A 24,834-nucleotide genomic window follows, 5' to 3' on the forward strand; every position below is an offset into this window, starting at 1 on the left:
TCATTATTTGAGCTGGAGAGACCATGTACTTAGGATGGATTTTAAAATGAAAACTCTGTACTTGCATGCATACTAGAGTTAGAATTTTAATAATCTGCTCCCATTGAGTTTGGCAGTGATTCTCTATTTAAGCTAAACATTTTTTGTTGTTGGCTTTTTGCATCATATGAATTCTAGAGATCAGTGTTCTTTACTCGTTTTAACTAATCTGAAGTTAGTTGTGTCTTTCTCTAAATTAAGACATTTTGTGCTCTGAGTTGGTTTCAGAAAACATTTGTCTAAAACCTGGTTTTAACCTGGAGCTCAGAAAATGACTTACACTACTTAAAGATTGAAATATAGTAAACTAGCTGAGATGCCATGATGTGCAAATTAAAGATGCAACCCTACCAATATTACAATTTATAGAATGTGTTTTATAAAGAAAATACAAAATATATAGTGGGATACCAAATCCTGCAAGGAAACGTGTTAATTTTTCAAACATTGAGCGTTTTGATGATCCTTAACTTGTACTGTAGAACACCTCTTTAACCTGAAGTTTGCAGCAAAAGAACTTAGCAGGAATTCAAAAAAGTGTGACAAAGAAGAAAAGGCTGAAAAGGCTAAAATAAAGAAGGTTAGTAATGAAGTTTTTACATTTTTTTTGCTAGGAAAATATTTCATACTAGCCTGGCAAACTCGCCCTGGGATCTGAAAGTCAAATTGGGTTCCTTCTGACCAATCTGCCATAAGGTTTGATGTTGACAGTTTCTGAGCACCTTCTGTGTAGAATACCATATTTACCTGAATCCAAAGTAACTTTGAATTTAAGATAACCCCTTAGTAATTAGTTTCTATACATGAAGAATTTATATATTTGTTTATAATTTTCCATGTACAGAATCCAGTTACGGGGGTGGGGGTGTGCATTTTAAATTCATCCTCTTTACCGCTGTAGCAAGACAAGTGGCAGCAGAGGTTCAAGTGGCCTGCCCTCTGGCACTTTGATCTCCCTTCTCTCCACCGTTGGTGCGTATGCCCCTCCTCCCCCTGTTCCATCACATCTTCCACATCTTGCCCTCCTGCCGTTTTCCCTGGTGCCTTGCCCTCCTGCCACTTTCCCCTCCCTGCTGGTGCCTGCCAGCCACTTGCCCTGCCTGTCTCCATATGATGGCTCCAGTTCTTGCAACTCGGGGTAAGCAACAGTATGGGCACAGGGCAGAGGCTGTGTGAGGCAAGTGGTGGATGGCCTTGTACTAAAATCAAAGATGAGGGGCTTTTTTCCCCCCATGTTGAAAATGGAAAAAAAACCCTTGTTTTGGAGTTGAGTAAATATAGTTTAGTAGCAGTTGAGAAGCCAAGTGAACTTCATGGAGTCTCAGACCTTGTCGCAAAAGGGGGGGGGTGGGAGGGGTGCTCTTTTTGAATATGTTTTTTGGCAAATTAGAAATATTAAAAACATTTAGGTTTATTTAAGAGCTTTATTTAGGGTTTTTAAAATAATGGGATTGGTATTTCTGGATAAAAGGGTGGTCAATGTTGTGTCATTCACATGGTGGAAAAGTCTCTCTGAAGGGGAAGGTCTTGCAGTGTTTGCTAAAATTGTGGCTCCTTGGTACTAGTTTTTGCTTTTTCAGTGTAGGTCACAGTGGATATCGTGGACTACAGAATTTGGTCATCCATTATGAAAAATCCCATCAACAGGAACAAGGAGTGGTGGTCTCGAGATACAGCGAAGGACGTTTAAGTTGGATATTAGGAAAAACTTTCTCACTAGGAGGGTAGTAAAACACTGAAACAGATTACCCAGAGAGGTTGTGGAATCTCCATACTTGGAGGTTTTTAAGACCCAGCTACACAAAGCCTTGGCTGGAATGGTCTACTTTGAGCAAGGGGCTGGACTAGATGACCTCTTGAGGTCTCTTGCAAAATTAATTTTCTATGATTCTGTTCTAACTGATGCATCAGAAGGAATAGCACTGTTTTGAAAGGCTTAATACCACTGGGTTATTATTGTTAATGAAGATTAGCAATAGTTAAAATGCTTTAGTTTGTTTAAACAGGCAATCCAGAAGGGTAATACGGAAGTTGCAAGAATACATGCAGAAAATGCAATCCGACAGAAGAATCAGTCAATCAACTTCTTGCGCATGAGCGCCAGAGTAGATGCGGTAGCAGCAAGAGTACAAACTGCAGTAACAATGGGCAAGGTAAGCATGTTTTTAGACATAAACACTGAAGTAACCAAGGCCCTTACTTGTCAGTAGCCTTCCCTAATTCAGTATTTTACAGATGAAGTCCTAGGCTTATTAGGAATACTTGGCATAAAGTTCCACAGTAAAGCAAATGTTGTAAAAGGCTGTAAGTTGTCAGCATTGCAGTGAATGTTTAGCCATCATGTTTGTGCCATCACTGACTTTACGTGCTTCTTTTAGTACGGTTATGATACAGCATCTTGTGTAGACAGTTAGATTTGTTAGTCTAGTTGGATGGAAGGCAGGGTAGATTTAAACCTTGTAAACTAAATCAGATATGCTCCTATGTGACAACCAACATATCACATGGTTCATTTACTTTAATCTAGTGTTCTCTATGCCACAAGATTTTTTTAAACATATTGTTCCCTTCCCCTTTCAAAATTAGTGTTGGCAAGCCAGTCAATTGACCTGTCAGTTGACTATTTTTTTAACCAGTCAAAGATGATAGCAATTTTACAAAAAAAACAAACCCCAAAACCTACTTTTTTGTGGGTTTTAACATGATTTTTAAATTATTTTTGACACATTTCTTAATGGAAATTTTGTGCTTTTTCTGTATATTATTTGGATCTGTAGGCAATTTCTTACAGTTTTTTACCAATATTTGATTGGTCAGTTGACCAAACTTTGACTGGTCAAATAGATGCATAAGGGCATGTCCTGGGGGTTTCTGATGCCAAAAGGTATTGAGAAAGTGTTTCTGGTTTGATCCAAACAAATGGAAAAAGAGTTAACAGAAAAGTAAATAAATTATATGGCTTTTATGGCCCTGGTTTACAGTGACCTGCCAAATGACTAAAAAGACTCTTCAGGATACTTTGGCAAACTTATTACTGTTACTGGCAAACTTATTACTGTTATGTTGTTATTAGAACTAACTTTGGTCTGTACTTGGAAGAAAGACCTCCAAAAGAATCAGAAGATTGAGGAACTTGATTAATAAGAGGCTCTTGTCCTTCTCAGCACTAAATTGCTGTCCTCCACTGTGTTACAAAACTAGACTGTCTTTTAAAGTAGAGAAATGTTGTCAATAAAGATGAAATAGTGGAGAGGAGCAACATTACTTTTAGTGTACATCATAGAAAAACATTTTAGAAATGCCCAAGATAAACATTCTGTTAAACCTAAATTCCCCAGGCATTTTCTGTCATACCATTTATTTGTTCTTGCCATTGTGTCATGTTCTTGTGCACTGTAAAATTCTCCAGATGTGATTATACTTCAGGAGTAGTTTTCAAGAATTTCAAGCTTGTACTCGTTATGCTCATGAATAAAGGCTGTTATAGTAACACAGGATTAATAATCCAAAGGCCTGAAAAGTTGCATTAAAATTACTTTTCTAAAACTTATTGGGGTTCTCTGTAAACTGGTGTGTTTGGTGCACCCATAAAAATACCAGCTGCATGCATAACTTTAATTTTTAGTTGCATCATTTCAGTCCAGAGCACTTATTTAAAGTTAGAAAGAAAGCTTCCAAAAAGCAGGCATTAACCCCCAAAAATGATAAAGTAGTGCAAATTCATCAACTATGGTGCTGTAGAAGGTCTTAAGAAGTGGAAGGATTCAAGCATAAGTATTGGTTACTTGTATTTTGTGAATGTTGTAATATGTTTGACTTTCCTTTTTAGGTAACAAAGTCAATGGCAGGTGTAGTTAAATCTATGGATGCCACACTGAAGAGCATGAACCTGGAAAAGGTAAACAAATTTAACCATTCAGGGTTGAAATAAATTCTCAGGTTGGTCTGTACTGTTGCTCTGACAGCACTATTTATCTGCAGATATCTGCCTTAATGGACAAATTTGAGCACCAGTTTGAAACATTAGATGTTCAGACACAACAGATGGAAGATACAATGAGCAGCACTACTACGCTAACAACGCCACAAGTAAGAATAACTGATTTCTCAGTAAATATTGCCTGCAACTAAATTGTACATAAGTGCTTTCATTTTAACATTCATACTTTCTGCCTTTATAAGTCTCCAAGAGGAGCTGGCACATTTTCCTTTTTTTGATCTGGTATTTTTTTGTTTACTTTGTGAAGAATAAAATATTTAAGCTGCTACATCCCTAAATAAAAATGGAACATTACAAATACCATATCACAATATGATTGCACTCCTGTACAAAATTAAGTTTATTTTCTACCTAAGAGGATTTTTACAATCTTTGCTTTCTCCTTAGCCTAAAGATGAGCGTGTGAGCCAAAAAGCTTACATAAGAAGAATTTTTTTGGCTGTTTTTTAGTCTGTCTAATACAAGGTATCACCTCTGAACTAAAAAGTTTTTTAGAGTTTTGTATGTCTTTGTCTCAGACCAAAACGGCCACAAAATAGATCCCTGATATCATGATACATGCTTGCAATTACTTCAGTTCTAGTTCTTTGATTGCAGGCCTTCCTTTGGCTTGTACAGAATTTTGACTAGTTTTCTAAGCTTTCTTCATTAGAATACATTTCATCATTAGACCTCATAAATACAGGTTTCCCTTGCTTTATGTGGGTTCTGTATGTGTGAATTCACTCTTATGCCGATGACCCTTTTTATACCAAATTAATTATGCAACGTAAATTCACTTTTATGTGATCAGTGTGGTGGAAGCCTGCAGTCAGCTGCTTTGTGCAGTGCATTGTGGGAGTGACATGCCCCAAAATATAGTCTCCTGTGTAGATCTGTGCTTCTCGCTCATTGTCTGCGACACGTGTTTCTGTAGTTGCCATCCCCATTATGGCTTCTAAGCATCCCACTAGCTTATCTCCTACCCTTCTCTCTGGTCCATCAATGAAACCTTCACCACCCTCTCTTCACACCAGCTAAACATTTACCACCACCCTGTGCTTGTGTATACTGTCTGCTGCTGGTGAGTACAAAAATTGTCTTGTAGAAGTAGTAGAAATGGGTCTGGGAGTCAGTACAGTCGAGGTCTTGAAACGTATCCCTATTTGTTACGTTGTAAAGTCAGTTCCCTTTATGTGAATTTGAGTTATGCGCCATTTTCCAGGAGTGCACGTAAAGCATAAAGCAAGGGAAACCTGTACGTTGAAATAATAATAAGTATTTTGCTGACCTTCTGAAGTTAAGGTAACAATTAGTTGCTGTCAAACACAAAGGTTATATGGCCATTTGTGGTTAGACAATCACCAGTTGATAATGTAGTTCAAAAGCAAACTAGTTTCTAAGAAAGATATAGTTATAACTGAATAAAATTGAGGGTTGTTCTCTTCTAAGGGAGGGAAGGTGTTCAGAACCATGACCGTAATAGTTAAATGCTGACTATTGGTTATACTTATATACTTATGCGAGTTAAGTGTTTTGTGTGCAAGTAGGATTAGACCTAATCATGTTGGAAATATTGCAGTTCAGTAATTGAAGTTCAAGAGCATTTGGATGGTATAGCATGAGATGCTGTGTATTCTGAATTCATGTAGCTCCTCCTGGTGGTGAAATACAAAAAGTGTTCAAAATTCACTTACCTTTCCCTCTAAAACAGTTTTTTATTAAGGTTAACTAGTAATAACAGCAGACTCATTCAGTTTTGATTCCTATTCTAGAATCAAGTGGATATGCTTCTACAGGAAATGGCAGATGAAGCAGGGTGAGTTAAATTCTTAAAGAGTGAATATTTGCAACTAAAGACAATTGCATCTGATCTTGGCATTTAATTTTGAATAAAACTAATGTTTGCAGTAAGATGATATAAATCAAGCCGCTTTTAAAGGGCACTGTTCAGAACTAAATCATGCTGGCTGGCTGCATTAAATACATTTGGATTGCGTGTCAAGTATGTGCAAGGACATGCACATACACTTGCTGTGTTAATAAAGCATGAGTTAACGGTATTGCTCTGTTACTCTGCTGATGTGAATACACTGCCCCATAAACAAAAATAATAAATTAAAAACCCTGTGTTTGACTGTACTTTTGAGAAAGAATCAGACTGCTTCTGCTACTGGGGCAAGACAGCTACTTTTGACAAGTTCTGTATTAAAACTTTTTGTAGATTTTTTTTTTTCATTTTTCATACCTGTTTTATCACTGGTCTAATCCCAACTATCTGAAAGCATCAGTTACTAGTCTTTATTATGATAGATGCATTGTTCTCCTGATGATGGTCCTAATTTCCTGAGGAAGATTGCCTAATATATTGGAGCATAATCTGGGGGGGGCCAGAGGAGGGATTACCATGGTGGTTCTCCACTGTGTAGGATACTTAAGTCGTGAGCCATTTGTCAGTTTAAATTGCATCCTGTGTAACTTTAATAATATATGTAATCATTTTCTTTTCTATTTTTAACTAGTCTTGATCTGAACATGGAACTCCCTCAGGGGCAGACAGGTTCTGTTGGCACAAGCGTGGCTTCAGCAGAACAGGTAAATATTGCTTTCTGGTATCTTCTATATCAGTGTGATGCAGAAGTACTGCCTCATTTGATATTTCTTCACTTAACACATTTAATTTATTTTAACAAAGCAGTTTTCTTGGAGGCATGAGATTTTTTTAGTGTTAAGTCTGTCAGTTTTGCTTTTTAACTCATAGACTGTTCAGTAAGACTCTGTTCCATGCCCCTCCACCTTTCCAAGTGATTAATGGATGTTCTTTGATGACCTACTAAAGTTAATGCGAGTTAGCTTCTGCAGATACAAAGGTGATGGGTCTGTTAACTTGGGTCTAGTGAGGATGGTGCACAGTGATGCTCAGTTATAATGGGCTTCAGTTTAAGCTAGTCTTCCAGGAATAAAAATCCTTCTCTCACTCTGTCTTGAGTGTTAGTTCTTATAGTGTTCATGGGGTAAATTTATGCAATTCTTTGCAAGCACCTGTTTAAAGCAGATACATAGTGAAGTCAATTTTATCTTGGTTTCTGCAGGATGAGTTATCGCAGAGACTGGCCCGCCTACGTGATCAAGTTTAACTTAAAGAACGAAAGTTGCGGTTCTCTGCATTCTGTCTATAACTTAACCCATCACTACAATAGGAACGTTTCATACAGTCTGTCCTGGATGTTTAAATATTTGTACTATAATATATTTCACTTCTGGCTTGCTATCCTTTCTAAAATACATTAAGTAATTCAGAAGTATCATGCTACTTAATGTGTTCTCTGTACAGTACATTTTGAGGCTGGGAGTATATTTTTGCAAATTCTTTTCACAGAAATGTTGAAATTCTAAGTCAGCTAATTTTGGCTTGTTCTTGTTGAAACAAAAACAGACCGCCTTTAATATGTAATATTTTAATTATGGTGTGTATTTTTTTTAAATTCTGAAGAATACAGTTGGAGAATCTTGTGTGCACTTCAGATGGTTGTTGCAGTTCACTTCCTTACACAGCAGAAGTCATGGAACACAGAGATGGACAGTGTTGTCTGTGTCTTAAAATGCCTATTAAAACAGATTGTTAGACTTGAGTACATTTTTGGTGTGCTAAAAATGCAGTAATTGTGCTACAGCTTAATGATCTCAGTTCAAAAACTGGCTACCAAAAGTAGTCTTCAGATAAATCTGAATTTGTATGGCATCATCACTCCAGTTGAGGAGGAATAAAATATATTTTTATTTTAAATATCTGTTGATCCCATTAGATATTGTAGCCATTTACTTTTCTGGAGTACCTTCTGGAGAAGTTGCAATATTCAGGTTTCATCTTGCTCTCTTCCTCCAGTCTTCTGTGGTCTGGGTCACAACATGGCCTTCAAGCTAAGACATTCACATGCTCACTCCTTCCAAGGTACCTTTCAGGTGGAACGCTTAACAGTTTTTCTTGCTTTTGGGATATAGTTCAGCAGTCTCTTTCCCCTTCAGAGGTTGATAGGGAAATAAAGACCCATCAACTCATGGGTTTTAACTGAGGCCCTTACATTAAGAAACCAAAGCCAGCATTTCTTTCACCCCTTGCTGCTTCCTACTTCAAGCCTTCCTTAAGACCCTTTCTCTCTCAAAGGCCTCCTTTGTGTCGCTGCATTTGCCACCTAAGCCTTCTAGGCTATAAACTCTCTTCCCCAAGTTTACAGGCCCTAGAGCCCTCTCCCCATCAGATGCACTCTGTATGGGAACAACCTACCTGCACTGAATTGTTGGCCTGCCTTTTTCTCTTAAATCTAGTCCCCATTCCCCTACCTGAAATGGGGGAACAGGATAGGTTCCTGATTTAATCTGATTTGAACAGGATGGGTAAGTCCCAATCCTTGATATTAAAGGGGCATATTGACCTACTCTTTCTCACTCTAGGTGAGCAAAATGACTATATATTATATTGAATAAATGCCTGTTGTTCTTGAACTCTCTTCCATATGTTTTGCAAAAACAAGGGTTATATTCTGCATATGCATTAATAATGTAGTTTGTAATGTTTTTGTTTAGATGAAACAGGGTAAGCTGTCCAAACTTTACTTGCACTTACATTTGCTTTAAACAGAGTACTACCGTTGTCATCATCACATTTCCAAGGTCTCCATGCAGTTTTTATTTAAGAAAATATTTATGGAAATGTATAGTCAAAGCTATTTGTGACATCCTCTGATAAACAATGATGTATCAAAACCCTTCTACTTTTAAATTAAAAATCTCTGCACTTTGTTTCCTAATTATAATATTGCCTCTTGTTATAGTGCCACATCTTCATTGCAGCAGAGATAGTGATTTTTTTTTAAAATAGTTTTTAGCTGACATGTTTCAGCTCTCACACAGCTGTGGTATTTCTCATGCAGAAGGAATATTTGGGGAAAACTGCCATAATCCTGATTTTGCTGTAAATATTTAATAAATAAAAAAACATACCGGTTCTCTAATCAGTTAGTGAATTTGTTTGATTAACAAAAGCATTCCAGGTAGGTGAGCATTCAGTGTTCCAATATGATGTTCTTTACCCTCAGTGATTATATTTCAGTGAATACCGTACATCTCAAAACATGTTATACAATAAACTGCTCTAAGTCAAAAGCAACAGCTTTGGATCTGCAGTGATGGAAGAGCTTGCTGACTTTGAGGTAGTTGGACACATGCTATTTTCTAACTCATGTTAAGAGTCCTCTAGGATATGGACAAACACATATGTACTGGTATTAAAAAGGGAGAAGGAACTGCTGCATCAGAATATGCAGCAACTGTTAAACTTATCTGCACATCATCCTGTAGCCATATAAGTGAGCTAAATTGCCTCAGCAGGATTGAAGTGGAAGCAATTTTGTTATACTTGAAACTACAGGCTCATGCACACATAGCAATTAAAATCTTAATAGCTGCTATAGATTTCCCCTCTCCTTTTAAATCCACTGAAAGTAGATGTTTGTCCATATTCCTAGTTACCCAAGTATAGTGAATGGATTTTTTGGTAAGGTCATATGAATTACCTTCTACACTTCAAGTGTTTTACCCATCTAATGACTTCTGATTTATTTTGTTTTTGATAAAGTATTAATATATTGCAAATATCAATTGTGAACACCTTTTTAAATACTGTAATTGGGAAAAAATATTTTTAATTTCAATTAATTTTTAATATTGCTTGTTGCTACTTATCTAAAAACAAACTGTTTTAAAATTATCTTCAAGCCAGACTGAATGAGGAGCGACTCTCTCGCATTTCTAGTATTATATGCAGTTCTGTTAAGCATGTAAACATCTATCTTTTTGTATGGCGTAGGAAGTAAAAAGAATTGGGTGGTTGGATAACTGTAATATAGACTTCTATCTCCCAGCTCTGTTGTGACCAAACACCACTATTTGGCTGTTCAGGGTTTTGTTTTCCCCATATGTAAAATGAGTTCAGTTTGTTTTTTTTTTAAATTGCACCTTCCATATATTTAGCACTGATTAGGGTGTTAAGTTTTTAATGGGCAGCCTCCAAACAGGCAAGGATTGAGTACATAGTATTTCCTTCAGAAAAAGGTTTCTGGCCAGACATAAGTGCTGCATTTTATGCAGCAACCTGTAGTCTATCCACTACCAAGCTGAATGGAGGGTGTAAGTTTCTGAAGCTGTTGATTTTCCCCCCCCTAGATTTTATCACCATGAAGTTCATATGAGGAAATTGAAGATGTGTGGGTTTTCTGAGTTGTGTTTGTAATATACCCCCTTTTACTAATTTCTTGCCAAATAAGATCACTTAACTGTAAAATGGGTTCAAGGCAGAATGTCAGTAGCTGTCTGGTCACTGATTCTTGACCTATCCTGTGACTAATTATTTTACTAACAAATATGTCCTGAAGGTATTGTAAAACTTTGGGCAGAAAAAAGTTTACATTGAATATAAAAACGATCCATCAGACTTTGCTGTCTACTTCTCATTGTTTTCCTTTAAAGCTGCACTGGTAATAAATACAAGTATCTTTGAATGTATCTTGGTGCCCACAGGTGCATAATACAAAATGTTTTAGGAAAGATGAGAGACTAAGGGCTAAACCAGTAACTTCAGGGTGACTCTTATCCATTATTTAATCTGACACTTGGCTCCTTCAAGGATAGGTTTGAATCACTGGTATTAGCCAGCTCTCCAACCTGCTGTCTGAGCAATATTATTTTATTATTAAATCCCTTTAGTCTTCTGCTGTTTTAAAATGTTTCCTGGCTGCTTGGCCCTTCTGAAGACAGCCAGGAGGCAAGCAATAATCCTCTGAAACCTTTAACGTTGCTATTTTAGCATGTGGTATTTTGCCTTGTAACATTTTGCTTTCTGTTTCTCTTCAGAAATGGATGAAGGGCAGAAACAAGGTTTCAGCTTGCTTAGTGAGATGGGAAGTCCCAAGAGGAAGATTGAGAGAAACATGGTTGTGTGCCTACCCTCCCTAAACTAGCCACTAGGGCCCCCAGAACGGTGATTGAGAGAGCCTGGGGAGCCATGTAGAGCTAGCCAATAAGAAACCTTAGCAAAGAGATCTTTGCAGTGCAATATAAAGGTGCTGATTTGGATTTAGGTATCTATTCAGTGGTGTGGCTGCTGGAGTGGGCATATTCTGGATTGCTGTTTGCAAGTCAGAATGTGTGTGCACATATCCCTGGTATTTTCCTAGGGCATGCCAGAAACCCATTGCGGATTTATCTTTAGGTGCTTAAACTCCACCCAGAATCTGTTAACTAGTTTACCAATCTCATAACCTCTGGGGGAGTGAGGGAAGTAAGAAGAATACTTTGCCCATCTAATGGGATAACATTTTTAGATGTGTAGATTGAGATTTATATTTACTTGTATTTACACTCTTAAAAAGAAATGAAAACTCATCCATCCCATTGAGTTTCACTTCCATGTTAAATGAAAAAAGGTTTTAGGTAATTTGGCTGAAGTATGCTTTTTTCTTTTCCCCTCAAAAATGTAAGAACATATACACTGCATTGTGTTCAGAACCTTCTCATAAGACTAAGGAGATTGTTTGCTGTTGATTTCTCTTTTGTATTAAACAATTGATGTGTGGCTACAGGAGTGAAGCTTTTATTTTAGCTCTCTTTGGTTGTTGCTTATGCACCAGCAGAGGGAGCTTAAGGCTTTGTTTTTGCCTGGGTCCTACACAAATGATTTTTTTTTTTTTTAAATAAATAAATAAATAAATCCAAGCAAAGACAAATGCAGTGCATGGTTTACCATCTTAAGCTGTTTGTGGATTCTGGGACCTAAATCCTTTGATAGTATCAAAGGTAAATCATTTCCATTTTTCAGTGTTCTGATTCTTCCATTAAGCACCACAAAATAATGCAAAATACATGCTGAAAATATGCTGCATAATGCTTTAAATAATGTGCATTAATGTGTTCCTACTTTATCCAAAATGAATTTTCCTTTGTTATTTTAATATATTCATAACTAGGGGGGTTAATTTGTGCTTCATGTCTATACTCACCTGTTTAAAAATGCTTCATCTGCGATTAGGTGAAACTTTCCTAAGCATCTCCTACTTGGGTATTTTGGTTGCCTTGTGAGCATTCTTTTATCTTGTGACATGATTACTTTAATCTAATCAGTGTTTCACATGTAAGGAAGCAAGTACTTGTTTATGACTCAAGTAATATCCTGATAAACATCAATGCCTCCTGGATTGAAAGTGTTTCCCATGTTATTTATTTTGTTTTAGAACAAGTTGGAAATGGAATATACCAATTTACCCAAATTTAAGGATCCTCTGAGTTGACACCCTATATTTGTTTTTTCTAGTGTTACCATATCTTACATGCAGATGTTTAATTTGAAATCCATGGAGGGTACTGCCCAGTCCTTTTTTTTTTGCCAACCAATGTTTTTTCAATAAAACCACAAAAAGGGTCAATGGCCTTACTTGTATCGGAAGCAGCTCTCTTCATTACCATTCAAATAAAGGAAAAAGCCTATCTGAACAATCTGCAACTCATTTCAAGTGCCAATTGAGCCCCTTTGACTTGGAGGAAGATGCGGTAACTGAATCTAACAGGCTTTAGCTTGACCTTTACTGCTCTGTATTAAGAAAGTCATGCTGAATCAGCAATGATGTACAGTTAAAGATAGGCAGTCAGTTGGACTTAAACTCCTATGTCTCTCCAGTACTTTTGGAAATGTTACCTAATATTTTTACTAAAGTGTTGGGCTTATTTTTATGGTTGGGATCATTCTTTTCTGATGAAGATCATGGGGGTCAGTCCATTTAGAAGCCTTTGCATTAGATCAAAGTATTTTCTGATTTTTGATTAAAAAAAAAACAAATGGTCTTCTGTTTGGAGGCCTCGTTGTATGTTGGTAAGGATAATCTAAAACTTCTTAACTATTTTTTGTAAATCATTTTATAGAATCCTAAAGCAAATTCAAGTTGCGTAAAGGAACTGCTAGGTTCATAATACTTGACTGGATATCAGTGGTCACTACTACTTCGTTTAAAATGTTTGTTCTTTAAAATCAATTTGTATTAGGACAAATCAGTATTGTGATATTAATAAAGCACTCAAATGAACTTCCTTTCCAAAGTTTACCTGACAGGGGGAGTTTTTTGGATTTTTTTTTTAAGGTTGGTTTTGTTTAAAAAGCTTAGGGTTGAGAATGGAGTCATCTGTCTAGGTATTTGCTTGGCCTTTATCTGCCAAATGTCATAGTTATGGAATGTCTCATCTATTGCTGCAGGACAGGTTAGTTGAGGAATGATTAAGTGCTGTTACTACAATCAGTGATGTCCTACAAATCACAAATCATCAATATAGTCCCAAGAGTTGATTTGAGGCTCATGGGAAAATCATACGTTTCCATCGTTGGTGTTGTAAATTAGTTCCAGTCTACAAGAGAATGCTGTAACTAATTGATATGACCTGGAAGTTGATAAAGTTCATAACAGTAAAGTTAACCTTTCCTCCAATAACTTGACAAATCTAATCTCTTTTAAAATCCCATATAGACTATGTACCCTGCTCACTTCTTTGTGATGGACATTTGTTTCTGCAAAGAAGTGATAATGCTTTTCCAGATTTTTATTGATATGTGCAGCAGGTGCCTTAATTTATTAATGCCAGAAGAAAGGAAAGCTATTCCATAACAGCAGGTTAGATCTCTGGCAGAATATATTAGAGTTATTGCTTATGAGGCTGTATTGCTTATGATCACTATTTCTGATAGTTGATCATCAGTCTACTTAACACAAAATGGCATTTATAAATGTATCCCAAAGATAAATATCTGGTATGTTTATGAAGATAGAAGTGCGCTACATTGCTATAGTAAAGAAAAAGGAACTCTTGTGTGTTCAAGAACAAAAGCTTCTTAGCAAAATATTTCAAAGGCATACTACTCAACCAAGACTGGTACTGGTTTCACATGGATTTCATTCCTTTGTTCAGTGTGCTTGAAAAGGGGTACAATTAAAATAAAAAGCAAATTCAGTTTGGTCATGCAGAACCTCCCAGGTTTTCCTCCAAACTCCTCACTGGTTGACTAAAAGTGCAGTTAGTAGGCTGTGGTTACAGTATTATTGCTAAATAATTTGGCTTTTGATTTATGCCATGTATAATTTCCAAGTAGTAAACACAAAGCTCCTGACATTTTGGTGATCACTGACTAATGTTTCCCTCTTGGCAAGGAGACCTGGATATTTTAATTTTACTTGGTGAAGAGTACAAATAAACTGTACTCCTTTCCTGTAAGATAAGCCATGAAATGGGTCCATACCCATCTAGACAGTGCCTACCTGAACCTTCAGGACCTGGCCTTAAATGCTACATTTGGTCTATAAATGTTTTAGTTAACTATTTTTGAGGGGGCTTTTTGATGGGTTTTTTCTAGTCCTGTGGCTGGTATGTTTCTTTGTCTCCCACTTTCAGTCTTTCATATCTCAAGATTTTCTCCCCTTCCTAGCTTCCTTTCTTTCTCATCTTTTTTTCATCCTTTCTTCTGCCTCTGAACACAACAGCTCATTACTGTATCACCTGCTCTTCTTTTTCTTCTGATGTGCAGAATATCTCATATAAAGGAACCAGCAAGTAGATTACCTAGCCATGTGTCGGGTAATGAACACAGCAGTCTGAGGTTACAACACAGACTAGGAGGTAGGACTAATTCTGTTCCTAGCACATTTAATTTTGCTTCTAGATCTCTTCCAGGCTTTTACATAGGTTTGCTCTTAGAGGCACTTCAGGATAATGTTAAGTGAGGATCCAATAATCCAGTCCAAGAGTATAAAAATAGTCTACCTACATTAGTCTCATGAGTTCATATTTAGGCTCCACTCTCGCAAATCATTCAATATGAACAAAATTCTAGGTAGTCCTGGTGGATTCAGGGGTCTTACCCTGTCAAACAGCATCATGTAACCACAGCCTATAAAAGGAAGCTGGGGTGCTCAAGTCCTCTGTGCCTGAATTAGATGCAAGACCTCAAGCTACTTAAAACACAAAACAAAAATCTTGACTTTAAGAAGGTAGTTGCTCAGCAAGTCATTTCACAGCCCTTTGCTAAAGCAGCCTATCCCTAACCTGCAGTACCACTGTCACTCAGGGGTTTCTTGTGAGCAGAGACTGTCTGAGGCAGTCTGATCACGAGTATAAAATCTCCAGTTGCATGACCCAAACTCTCCCAATTCCTATTTGCTTGTCCCAGAGGGATGTAAACCAAGTTCTTCAAAGGTGAAAGGTAGGAGGGTGTGTTTCTTGTTTACCTGAGGTTTTCAGATGCTATTTCTTCCTCTATTAAGCAAGCACACTGTTTTTGTCCTGTGTCATACATACTATGGAATCACTAATGATGCATTTAATTACTACCAAACCATATGTGACATGACTGATACAAACAGACATGAAGTGTCAAAACATGATTTGTTAGTTGGAAAAAATTCAAAGAGACATTTAATTTTTCCTTTCTTCAACAAAAACATCATTTTCTGAGTGTTTGATGTCCAACAGGTTCACTGCTGGGAGACATTTGTATTTGGTAGCCTTAGAGCAACTTTAGAGGCAAATGTGTATAAAACCAGATTTTTTTTATCATGTCAGGAGAGAGATTTCCAATGGAATTAAAAAAAAAAATACAACACTTGGGTGTTGTTTTGGGTTTTGTTTTTTTTAAAGTTTGGAATTTATAGGTAGAGTTAATTCAATTGTCATAACACTTCCTTATTTTTATGTTTTTGTGAAGCTTCACTTGATGCAAATGTCTATATTTTGACATTTTACTACATGCTGTAGAAAGAATTTAAACATATTTACCAGCATCATTGTAAACTGTTGTATATACTAGTTAGCTACAGTATATAATGTGGTCACGTGTTATCCGAGGACTGACTCGCAGACAGCATACGATGGAGATGAGGGGGCACAACAGCTGGTAAACGTATTTAACAGTTAATAGTTAGTCACACTTCTGCAGTTTTAATTGAATTACCTTTGACAGTGAACAGCAAACCTAGTGGGTGATCTACTAAATTAAACTGATGAATGGGTTCCTTAAAATCAATTAGCATATAAGGCTATGAGCATGAACACATCCTGTTGCTCTGCAGGGACCTGAGCAGGATTAGAATGACAGCAACAAATGTGAGACAAAGTGAAAGCATACATCTCCTACTGTTGCTGACCTCTGCTACCAAACATGAAAGAAAAACAGGAGTCTAACAGGAGCTGAAAGAATCTGACAGTAAATCACTGGAGCACTGTTTTGCAGAGCTGATATAGGATGCTTCCAAACTGCTTGATTAATGCTGGGCAGTATATTAAAAGGGAGACACAGCCAAGTAGGAAGGTAGTCATGAAGTACCAGACCTGTATCAGTAAGGCTAGGAACTGTAAGAAATAACATCTGGGGTTGGTTGGGGTGAGGGGCGGTGTTTTTCTTTATAGAGAGGACCAGGGAGTGAATAACCACTGGAAATTTATTTATTTTCTGTTGATGTGCTACAACAATAGGGGTCCATCTAGATCCAGAGAAAAAGTGGTCATTCTCTTTGGATGGTGGTTTGTTGTTTGAAAAAAATCAGTGCCCCCCCAAATAAGGGTGGGGGTGGCTCTGACCTTTGCCTCATGGCAACATGATTCCATTCACCACTGGCTAAAGAATGTAATGAGATACAGATGCTATAGATGTTACAATTAAATATCCAAAAATGGTTAAAGAACTTTGGAGGTTGTGACAAACTGACAGAACTCAGGAAATGCAAAGTAAGGGGTTTTATTCTATCAGAAGGGGGAGGGAAATGAGCAGCCACACCTTAGTTCCACTTTTCTGTGCATTATAAATAGCAGATTACTTTTAATTAGGACTGTGTTAATAATTTATTTGATTGGTTTGGTTACTGAATGGTTTGAATTTAGAATGGGCCAGTTTAGATGAAAAAAAGCTGTTTTGTTCTGTATTGAACAAAAAGTTCCGTTTTACCCAAACAGAAGTGTGTGTGTGTGTGTGTGTGTTTAAAAAACAAAAAAAAAAAAACCCCAACAACACAAGAATTGGAGGTCAAGAATCTCAAAGCAGGCTGGTGATGATGGTGCTTGTACTACCATTTTTCCAACAGCAAACTGACTGAGGCATTCACCAAGGACATGAGACCCAGGGTTCTTTCCCTCCTTTGTCTGGAGAGGATTTCGAAAACACATCTCACACCTTCCAGGAAAATGCCTGACCCATGAACCAGTGGGATATTCTGGAAGGGATCTTCCTCACTACCATGAAATGCTTAATATTCACTGAGCAGGATTGGGAGGAAGTATTTTCTATTATGGTGATTAGGGCAGTGGAAGATAAGACTACATGCTTCCTCAGTCAGTTGTGGGAATTGAACCTGCTCTCTCCAACCTGCCTGAATTCTCCATCCACCAGACTGCTGGAAAAAAGGGCAGCAGCACTTCTTTTGTGAGCCTACCCCTATTACCCAATACCATTTACAGCCCAAAAGGTATTTTGAGCTGAATTTTGGTGAATCTACTTTCAGTGCACTTCCTTGTGTGGAACAGTGAATTCATTCCTAAGTAGTGTCATTGCAGTCAATGGAACCACTTGAGAGCTGGTACCACTAAATTCAAATTGGGGTGTCAGAAACTAGCCATTTGTTGTTGTTATATGTAGCTTTCTCTTAATTTTTACCATTTCATTCTTTTTACCAAATCAGATTATAAATGTGTAGCACAGGTGTTGTTTATCCAGCAAGCTGAGAGAAATTTGTCAGTCTTTAAAGGATGTCACCCCTTCACGACAGGTGTTAAAAGCACTTACGGTGAAGTTGTAAGTTGACTAGGTGGGATGTAAGCAGACCTGTTTGAAATTATCATTGAAACTTGCTTTAAATAAAAAAACTAGATTTTTATTTAATTTTTGTTCCGTGTCCGCTTTCCTTGAACATTTTCAAGTTTTCAGCAGCTACCTGAAAACTAAACATTTTCAGCTGACATTGTTTTCAGTTTGCAGTAGATTATTTTCATGAGACTGTTTCAGTTTTGGGGGCTGTCAGGTTGGATTCCTGCAGGTTATTTAACCATCTTGTAGAATTTTTAAAAAGAAATCTAATTCTCTGTTAACTTTTGGTGGCTTAAAAATAAGCAATGGAAAAATTGTCACTTTCTATTAAAATCTATAGGACTTCCAGGTGAGAGTGCACTGCATTACTAGGATCTGATCCTGCATATATACATAAAACTTACTCAGTTAAGGTGGTACTGATCACATGAGTAAAGTTACCAATAGGGTTTGTACAGTTAGACCCTACATTTTCATCCATTTTAAACTGTCAATTTATTTAGCAGATAGATCATCTCTATTGCCTAGTAAGCTTTGTCTTTCTCTTTTTCTGAAGTGATTAGACTTTTCCCTTTATTGAATAATTTCATGTACATGCAGTCACTGCATCAATTATAGTAACACATGTAATAATCTCCATAACAACATGGAACAGAGTTCCAGTATAAGGACATACAACAGGACACACAGTCTGACAGGTTATCAAATGCTTTCTTGAAGTATTACAGTGTTGATTCTGTGTAATTTGTTGGTGATAAATAGGTTAGTTCAGTTGATACATAGGTCTTTGGCCAAATGGTACTGTTGCCTTAAACCTACACCTACAGGTCCTGTAGTCTTTTCAAAGGTCCTGGGAGAGCCTTTAACTTTGTTATCTTTTCCAGGGTTAAAGAAGCAGCACCACCATTCATTCATTTCTCAGGTTGAGCATAGCCTTACAAGAATGGCACATTTTTGCTATTGAAAATCCAACACCACAGGGTCTACTTAGCAGGAGATAGTATGGATAAGTCATTAACACATCAGTGCCTGAAGGCCATTTTGGATATTTGAATACATATCCAGAAGATATTTTGCTGCAGAAGACCTTTTAGGTTTCCTGACTAGGATTCCTCAGTCACAGATGCCAGCAAGAGACAAATGTTTCTCTCCCAATTCTAATTTACCTCTTATTTAAGATTTTCCATTGAGTTCTGTCTTCCAGAGTGTGTCTCTGGGTGCATCTATGCATGCATTAATGCACTTTTCCTAATGTGCATTAAATTTAGGACCTCCAATGTGAGGTACTAAATAAATGTGCATTGGGCTGTCCTGAGGTGCAGTACTGACAGTGCGCATTCATAAAGGGATGCTTAATGCATAGTAGCCTATTTTACTGTGCATTAGTCTTACTGCGTATTAGTGTCATGTGAAAAACGTGCAATTAAATAGGCTACTACACATTAAAGCCCATATGTAGATGTGCTGTCTAACTAGAAACTAACCTTAGCAAATACTGTATTTCTCTGCTATCCAGAACTGGATATATTTTCTGTGTTGTATAAAAAAGCCTAGCACTTCTGAATGTTAAGGTTACCTCTAACAGTCTCAGCTATACCAGTAAGAATAGTGTACACAGGAAATACATGCCAGGAAGATGGAGAATGTCAGAAGATGTGACTAGTAAATGCTTTGTGTATTGTGCAGCCCTCAGGCCTCCACATGAAGGCCTAATTCCTTTACTTATTGTCACGGGTCATTTTTCCACTTCCCTCCACTATCTGAGTTCTGCTTCACTGTCATTTTCCAGAGAGGTAGTGTTGAGTCCTTAGCATCAGTCTAGTCCATAAAGGCTATTCAGTTTCCTTTGGTTTGCACATGGTCTACCTGGTTAAAAACTTAACCTAACTGTCAAACCAGTATTAGCTAGGCTATCTGCTTAGCTGCCTCCCTGCCCCTCATGAAGCATGAAGGGAAGGAATGATTGGGTACTGGCTAATTTCCCAACTAACTCTTCCCTTGCTAGATGAGGCTTACAGACCCCACAACACTCACATTCATGGACTCTGAAGAATGAAGAACTCTTACTTCTTTCAGCCACACTACCCAAGATGCAGCTGAAACCAGACTCTCACCGAGCTGCCAGAGCGTGTTAACATGGGTGAGCATCAAAAAAATTCAATGTGTCACAGAATCCAGCAAGGTGTTTCCCTATAAATTCTGTTCTTGTCTCTTCCTAGACAATGTTTCTTGTACAGAGAACCTGTATAACTTTTACCACTTTTGAATTCCACATTAAACAGCAAATTGTCATTATCCCTACAAGAAATGGATCTCAGGTTTGCTACTATTTCAGGATGGTCTGACACTGGTTGTGGGCGGTGCCTGTAAGTGCCTTAGTTAAATATAGCAAAGACATATTTTGTGCTCCAGAAGATTGAGGCAAATCTTGCAAACTGCCTTTTGTGGTGCAAGCCTCTGAAAATTAAGAGCTGCAACATTACATGGTCATTAATGGTATCACTTCACTTTGCCCTACATCTGGGGAATTCCTGATTTAAACAGACATCTCTTTCTTTGCTTTATTATTTGGGAGCCCTCCAGCTTGCTCCTGCCAAGGTAACCCAGAAGCCCAGACATTATAGCTTAACTAAAGTGCTTGCCCTCTTTCTGGACATGAACATTATTTATTTTAAAAATCTGACTTGTCCAATCAGATCGCTGGCACAGAATTATTTGCAAATTGGTTTTAGTTTAGATCCATTTCTCCCTCTCAATCCAGCCCCTGTGCAAGGCTGAAAAGAAGAGAGGTGTCAACAAGGCTTGTCTATACCAGGCTGCTTCTGCTGTCTGGATATCTGCCAGCTTGGTGGACTCTGCTTCATCTGCTGTGTCAGCAGGATGCAAACTACGCCCTGAAAAGGCACTAGCTACTGGGTGGCAGCAAAAGCTTTCTTTTGGTCCAAGAACTGGTGCCGTTCTGTTGGCAGAAATGGGTCCCCACCTTCCCTGAGGGAAGCTCAGTATGGGTAAACTCAATGTTTTCTCCCAGCTTTCCTGGTAGAACTGAGGGATGTAACATGGGAAGGGGCCTCCTGGGCCACGAAGTCCTGTCCCCTGCATTTTCTGGCTAATATGTGATGCAAAGCAGGCAGGATTTGAAACCAGAACCACCCAGGCACACGCCACTACCATAAGACTATCAGGACGGCACAGTATTGAATGCTGAGGGCAAAACTATGTAATACAGACTAGACTTGAGTCTCCTATTGCAATCATTTATTTTTTTTGAGTTAATAGTGCCATTGGGTTTGGGGAGTTGTGGTGGCACTCACCATACCTTTAAGAATGGTTTCCTGCCATTTTTGAGAGCCAGCTGGAGCACAGTAATCAGAAAGTTAGGGTGGGTGGGGAGGTTGAAATGGTGCATTTACAGCAGTGTGTTCAGCAGTAACTGGTATTTATTTGCTTGTACATTTTCAAACTAAGCATAAACACATCACTGGGCCTCACTTTTCAGGCACAAACTGGAAAATAGGAAAAAAAAAATCAGAATAGTTGCAGGCAGATCAGGCAAAGGGATAAGCCCTTGCTATAACTCAAACCTGCCACAGTTAGAACCTGTTCTTTGTGACTAAACCCATTGGGCCAGTGTATCACTGCGGGCAATTAGTGGAAATGTAATGATGTCAACAGAACTGGGCCAGTTAACAGAAGCTACATTTCCAAGAGGATTACAAGCCAAAAGACTGCTCACTGGACAAAGCACAGGAGAACAACTTGGAAGAAGAGATTAGGAAAGATGAAGAGAAAAAATAACTAAGGTTAGCTAGCAATATTGGGTTCATAGACAGCACTTAGGCAAAAGGTTTATGATCAGTTCCCTCGATACGATTATGCAATGTTATGTAGTGGTTAGGGTTGCAAATTGCTAGTCAGGACTCTTGCATTCTCGTCATAGTCTCTTACCCTCTCTCTCATCTGGTTTCCCTACGTTTAGAATGAATACAGTAATCCTTGCTGTACCTCCCAAGACCTTCAGATGCCTAATTAACGTTGTATAAAGCATTTCAAGAGTAGTGGATGAAATGTGTTAAATTAGCACAAAATATCATTATGAACTAAAAAGGCTGCACTGCACACACAGAGGAAGGACCTTCGGGTTTTGAAACGGTTTTCAGTGAGCTTAGAAACATGTGTTGGATCAACTAGACCCCCAGAGATAAAAGCATAGGTGATGATTACCACACCACTAGTCATTCAACACTAATGCTGTCTCCATGACAGGCCTCAGGGCAGCAATTCTAATAGGCAGAGCCATAGGCATAACCGTGCATACCAGTTTGTCCTAGTCTCAACCACAGGGTGCTAGTCTCATAGGAAACAATAGAGCACAGCATTTAGAACTCTAGAAAACAACATCAAAACCCATCATAGAGGCAGAGACCTCAAAAGTAATTACTGCTTGGCTAAAATCTAGCCATGTCTTCTGAGTCTTCAAAACTAAACTGAAATCTCAGGACAGGTGCTCATTTGCAATTCCTAGCACTTCGTATATGGTGTTAGAACCATCCAGCATTGAGGGCAGGTACAGGAAAAGGCAAAAGGCAATCAAAATGTGAGGGAAGAGAGGACAGAACCAGAGTCCCTCTCAGATGAATGGCACTGGAAAAGTGTTGTGTAATATCATCTAATTTTGCTGGCTAGCTTCCATACGTGATCATTTTTATGCAGGCCCACCAAAAAACAGAGGGCCAGATTCTTGGCTGTTATACATTGGTGTAACTCCCCCTAAAGGGAGGGGAGGAAACTCTCACCTGAAGTTCCAAGTAAAATACTTGCCTTTTAAGCCGTTAACACAACATTATTCTACAGAGTCATTATTTTAACTAGCTAGTAAGGAAGCTATGTATTAAAGAAACTTTCTCGTGCGTTATTTCCAGTAGCAATCTCCATCTTGTCATCTTTTGCTTTTTTCTTCTTTCCCCACACTTCTAGAGCACACTGCTTTCTCCAATAGCTTGCAGGCCTTCATCTCAAACTCCCAGTCCTTTCATGTCTAAGTAAATCCTTTATGTAAAAGTGAGCGTCAATGTGCTGTTGAAATCTGTGCTGCAGAATAATAGTCAGAGCATATTCTTCTCAAGTCCTATCCAAGTATTTGGGTTTAAAGAAAGGATGTATATTTGAGCAGAATATCTCATTTGGGCCCCTCAGTAAGATTTCATGTATTTTAATGCTATCTATCCTGATTTAAGGGCAGGGGAAAAAATGCTTCCAGCACACAAAAGTGAGAAATGTGGCTTTAATTTAGACAACTAATTGCTTCCAGCTGAACCAGCCATTAAACGCAGTTGAAGAATTACAATGTAAATAGATTAATGCAGACAAAGCAACATGTGCACTATTCTGTGTCGTCTTGTTAGCTACAAAATACTTCAGCAGTGACATACTGTTAGTCTAAGACACTTGTTAGGGTCTGTGCTAATCAGTTGAAATTAAGTAAACATGACTGATAAAAATGAATGTTGTGTTTGAAAATTGATGCACCAACAGAATTTACTCCAGGAGATAATTACAGATGATCAAGTAACAAAAGGAATGGCTTCAGCAGCAAAAGAAAAAAATCCAAGAGCATAGGGAAAGGTCCTTTCCTCAGCTATCTTTTCATTGCTTGTTGGCTGAGGACTGTATAAACTAGCAAGCCACCACTAGTGGGCAGATGGCACATAAATATCTCATCACTGCAAATGCTTCTTTTTCTCAGGAGCATCCAGTGACAGATTTTAAAAGTAGCTGAATAGATAAAAAATCTGAATCTTGTGCTTTGATGAGGGTATCCCTAATTTTTACCCGCTGGCATCACTCCTTTTTCTGTCGAAAAGGTATAAGAATTTTGTTTTGTTGATTTGAGTACAAATTAGTAATTATAATGCCAAAAGGACCCAAACCCTATTATGTTCAAAGGGGGCACATCTACACGTGCAATTAATGTTCATGAATTTATTGCTCCTAGGCATCTCGTCTTCACATACACCCAAGACCATGACATGTTGAGCTGGGTCAAAATAGCCCCTGCTGGCAGGGGGCCCCAGAGGTCAGCCTGCCAGCCTGGGGCTGCTCCCCCTGGCTCAACGTGCTGAGAAGGGGCTGGCGGGGGCACGAGGGTGCTTCATTGTGAGGCTAGCCAGCAGGCAGCCCCTGCACTGAAACACCCTCATGCCTCAGCCAGCCACATCAGTGTTTATATGTGCGCTGTTGTGGCGTAAAAAACTTGTATTTACAAGTACTATTCTATTGCAGAGTTAGTTAGTTTGCTCTAGCCCAATAAGGTACACATGTAGACATGCAATGTTTATTGTGTAGCTAATTAATCTACTGTACAATTAACATCTCATGCAGACATGCCCAGGATCATTCTTCCAAAAGAAATAGTTAGATGCTGTGAATAAAGGCTGAAGTTTGGCTAGGTTGAGACAGGAATAAAAGCTTGAAGGCATTTATATACATGCTGTCAGAGCGGCTCTAATTAAAGCCCCCACAGCATCATTTGTATTCAGCATCCTATGCTTCACAATGGAGGCGAGGTTGCTCTAACTAAAGCTCATTTGACAAGCTTTAGTTAAAGCACCCCTGCAACCATTTTGAAATGTGGGGACACTGAATACAGGTGGCGCAGAGGCTGCTGGAGTGAGCTAATTAGCACACTCCAGCAGACTCGCAGCAATCTGTTCCGACACATGCTGATTAGGACATGGAGCACAGGTCCATCATGTGTATAGGTGCCCTGAGGTTTTAGTGATGGTGCTTGGTTTATGTTCAGTTAGTTTGGGATTTGCCTGCAATTGCCACTCCCTTCTAGAATAAAGGAAAATGCATTAAGAAAATAATGGAAAATTAAAGTGTTTGGATTCTGTTGGTTCCTTGTGATTGACTGGTCAGTTATTGATAT

General features: G+C 38.2%; 1 protein-coding gene across 1 annotated transcript; it reads left to right on the forward strand.

The window, feature by feature from the left end:
- Positions 1-511: 511 nt before the first annotated feature.
- Positions 512-8,826, forward strand: CHMP1B (charged multivesicular body protein 1B; the record flags this gene model as incomplete). Its single annotated transcript, XM_025209737.1, has 7 exons — positions 512-619; positions 2,046-2,192; positions 3,869-3,937; positions 4,021-4,128; positions 5,794-5,837; positions 6,541-6,613; positions 7,111-8,826. Coding segments are annotated over 7 exons (594 nt in total), but the record flags the coding sequence as incomplete, so codon positions are not given.
- Positions 8,827-24,834: the final 16,008 nt, after the last annotated feature.

Source organism: Alligator sinensis, unplaced genomic scaffold (assembly GCF_000455745.1).
Source record: "Alligator sinensis unplaced genomic scaffold, ASM45574v1 scaffold294_1, whole genome shotgun sequence".
Lineage (NCBI taxonomy): Eukaryota > Metazoa > Chordata > Crocodylia > Alligatoridae > Alligator > Alligator sinensis.